The sequence below is a fragment of the Amblyomma mixtum genome, chromosome 3 (genome assembly GCF_055824585.1).
Source record: "Amblyomma mixtum isolate Tamu chromosome 3, ASM5582458v1, whole genome shotgun sequence".
NCBI lineage: Eukaryota > Metazoa > Arthropoda > Arachnida > Ixodida > Ixodidae > Amblyomma > Amblyomma mixtum.
Window position 1 is genome coordinate 261252090 of NC_143014.1, and position 3753 is coordinate 261255842.

Genomic DNA, 3753 nt, shown 5'->3' on the forward strand with positions numbered 1-3753 from the left:
GCATTCTTTTTACTGTTCGTAATGCTACTCGCAAGTCTGTCTAAATTCGTCTTTGCACATCTGGGCTGCCTTGCCTTTCACTCTCATGGCACTGGATTTCACAGCAACAAAGTTTTTGGCAATAGCTTCAACGGCTCTTACTCCGAACTCTTCCTCGGTGAACACCACGAAGCCGCCCTCCTTGTCGGCTTGGAAAAGCTGGAGGTCTTTAAAGTAGGACACTACTTTCGTCAAGGCATGCTTCCCAGTCCTTGTGCCACTGTTGCTCGTAGATCTTGTTAACGCATCCACTCCATCCTGTAGGCATCTATGATTGTTTTCTGCAGACGTCTTTTCTGCTATATGCCTATTCAAGGCCAGGAACTCATGTGCTTCAACTTGCGGCTCATGGCTGAACTTCGGTGCTTTGCTCAAAAGTTGGTTAACTTCACTAGGAAGCTCAACTTTCCCCACGACTGTTACCGGTCCCTTTGGCTGCGTCTTGCCCTTCGTCACAGCAGTCCGCATCATTTGGTTGAGTGTGTGATGCGAACCAAGTGATGCGGACTGCTGTGACGAAGGGCAAGACGCAGCCAAAGAGACCGGCAACTGTCGTGGGGAAAGTTCACCTTCCTAGTGAAGTTAACCAACTTTTGAGCAAAGGACCGAAGTTCAGCCATGAGCCGCAAGTTGAAGCACATGAGTTCCTGGCCTTGAATAGGCGTATAGCAGGAAAGACGTCTGCAGAAAACAATCCTAGATGCCTACTGGATGGAGTGGATGCGTTAATGAGATCTACGAGCAACAGTGACACAAGGACTGGGAAGCATGCCTTGACGAAAGTAGTGTCCTACTTTAGAGAAAATAACCTCCAGCTTCTCCAAGCCGACAAGGAGGGCGGCTTTGTGGTGTTCACCGAGGAAGAGTTCGGAGTAAGAGCTGTTGAAGCTATTGCCAAGAACTTTGTTGCTGTGAAATCCAGTGCCACGAGCGTGAAAGGCAAGGCAGCCCAGATGTGCAAAGACTTGAATTTAGACAGACTTGCGAGTAGCATTACGAACAGTAAAAAGAATGCGCTTACAGTGTTTTTTACTGCGAAGACGCATAAACCGTCAGTGCCTTTTAGATCTGTAGTTAGCGAGACCGGCACTTGGCAGCTTAATCTAAGCAGATATCTGCAAAAGCACCTCAATAATCTTTCTGTACGTGGTCCTTTTCATATCAAGAGTTCAAAAGATGTTATTAGTTATCTAGAAGGAAATGCTTCCATTGGGTATGTGTTTTCCGTCGATATCGAAGATTTATTTTATTCTGTGCCCCACAGTGAGTTGTTTGCAGCTGTAAGAGAAGCTATAGAAGGGAGCGGTGCTGTTCAACTTCAGAACTCGTCAGGGGTTTCAATAGATAATTTTATGAAGATACTTGAGTTTTACCTTGGTGTGACGTTTGTCGCTTACGACAACAAATTTTATCGCCAAAGACAAGGGACCTGCATTGGAACCTGCGTAGCGCCTGTACTAACTAACATTTTTCTAACATCTATTGACCGCGCCCTTTAACTAAGTTTAACGAGGAAATGGGTACTGAAGGTTTTTAGGTATGCTGACGATTTCCTGGTAGTTTTTAAAAAACAGAATGAATTGACGTACACTGACGCTGTGAGCTCTGTGTTAAATACTTTTAAAGAAATGGGAGGGGGATTGAGGTTCACGCATGAACTGCCTGTGGGGGGTTCTTTACAGTTTTTAGACATTAACATCAGTGTGGGTGAAGGTCATTCATGTTGGCAATATGCACCGCGAGCACAGAAGGAGCTACTACCGTATGCTTCGGCCCAGTCAAAAGCTGTGAAACGCGCCATTGCCAAGCTTTGCCTTGAATCGGCTCTCATGAAATCGTGTTATCATACCATGCAAGGGAGCTATGACAAGCAGGTTGAAAGATTACTTTCGGCAGGATTTCCTGGCACAATAATCACAGCGTTGCTGAAGCCCTGTTAAACAAGATGAAAGACATCAAGATGCCGCAGCCATGTGACAACAGAAAAGCGGCTGTGAAACCTGAAGTAGTGCCATATGTGCACAAGGTAGCCCACCACTTGAAAAAAGTGGCCAACAAACATGGCGTACCGGTTGTTTTCTCGGCCCCACGCAAGCTGGCACAGCTCTGCGCGCGCATCGCGAGCAAAGACAAGAGTGGGTGCCGCATCAGACATGCAAAGAAGTTTGTGAATTGCTGCATCGGGGTGGTGTACGAAATACCGCTGTCACGCGGGAAGGCCTATGTGGGCCAAACAGGGCGGCGCATCAATGAAAGGGCTGGTGAGCACGCCCGGTCAGTGAAGGACGTAAGTGGTGCACACCTTTCTCAGCACTGTGCTGAGTGTTATGAATGCCCTCGAGCGGCAGAACATTTGCCACAGGCAAGATGCAGGGACTGCAAAAAGTGTCAACCATGATTTCATGAGATAAAGATTTTAGGTAGAAGCAAAGACACAAGGGCAAGGGAACTATTGGAAGCATTTCATATAAGGAAGAGAGGTGTATCTTGTGTTAGCGATACGTCGGTGAACCTCTTCAAATCGGAAATTGCGTATGTTGAACGGTTCTGTAGATAGTGTTGTGTGCAAACTGGTATCTCTCTGCACGTTTCCTGGTTTTCCTTATATTTGCTGCGCTGTTAGTGAATAAAGTTAGATGAAGTTTAGCGCTAGTCCTGTGTGGTCCTCTCTTGTGTTCCTCTTGGTTGCGCTACTGTTCTTTTCTTACAACAACCCTTTGCCGGCAGGGAGTGAAGAGAATTACCTCAAACACCACTACCTGACTTCTCATTCTCTAACAATCCCACTCAGTGACCGATACCATCCTGTAACTAAGAGCAGCCGTTATTCCTCATTCAAACGGCGGTATTTAACGTGAAGAGCGAGCGCAATCTTCCTCCGTGTCGAACTTGCGGACGTAAAAAACCTGCTTGAAAAGAAGATTTGTACGGAACTGTTTCTGTGGACCAAAAAGTGGATTGCATGCCGCTGAGCCGCGAATAAATATACATCTGTGAACAAGGTTTCGCTCAAGTTTTCCCCCGTCACCACCTATCAAATCTTTGCATTCGCACAGGCGACGTGGCTCATCGAATGTGAGTGGCGCATAATTTCGGCTTGGGCGAACTTCACTCCCTCTTGCCTCTGGGGCCGTTCCATTAGTCTGTTTGAGGTAGAGGGTGCAATATGGGCCGCTCTTATATTTTTTATTTTTTGCTGCAGAAAGCGACCAAGGCCTATCCCGCCGTCTTGACAGGGGTGAAACGCCGGTTTTGCGCTGCACGCATCTCCCCGTTGGCTGTGAGAGCTCCAGTGACGACGTCGACGGTGTCGAAAGCCACCACAGCTATGCTGGCGCCCTTTATAGGTATCGAGGGCCCATCCCGCCGCAGTGCTATCCGGACTGGAATATTCGGTGTATCAGTGCCGATCCACTGCGACGATTTAAGTGAGTAACATACAGTAGGTGCCTTAACTCTGCGCCCAATTTTAACTGCCGCTCACATGTAGCTCGTATCGAAGGAATTCAATACGGAAAACAACACTATGGTGTTGCTTCCCGTAAAGCAGCGGGGAGAGATATTCCTTCCTCTATGTTCCCGTTCCTCTATGTTGCGAGGTACAGCTTATTAGCTTAATACAAGAAAATGCCAAACGGAGAAGACGTGCGATTTGAGCCAGGATAACTATAAATATGCCCCAAGTCATTATTGTACTGACGGCGGCGTGTGAAA

The 3753-nt window shown here is 47.3% G+C and overlaps 1 protein-coding gene across 1 annotated transcript; it reads left to right on the plus strand.

Annotated features, from left to right (window-relative positions):
• The first annotated feature begins 539 nt into the window (after positions 1–539).
• LOC149354584 (uncharacterized) lies at positions 540–1538 on the plus strand. Its single transcript, XM_089576007.1, has one exon. It carries the CDS (start codon positions 540–542, stop codon positions 1536–1538), a length of 999 nt encoding a protein of 332 aa, XP_089432133.1.
• The last annotated feature ends 2215 nt before the right edge of the window (positions 1539–3753 follow it).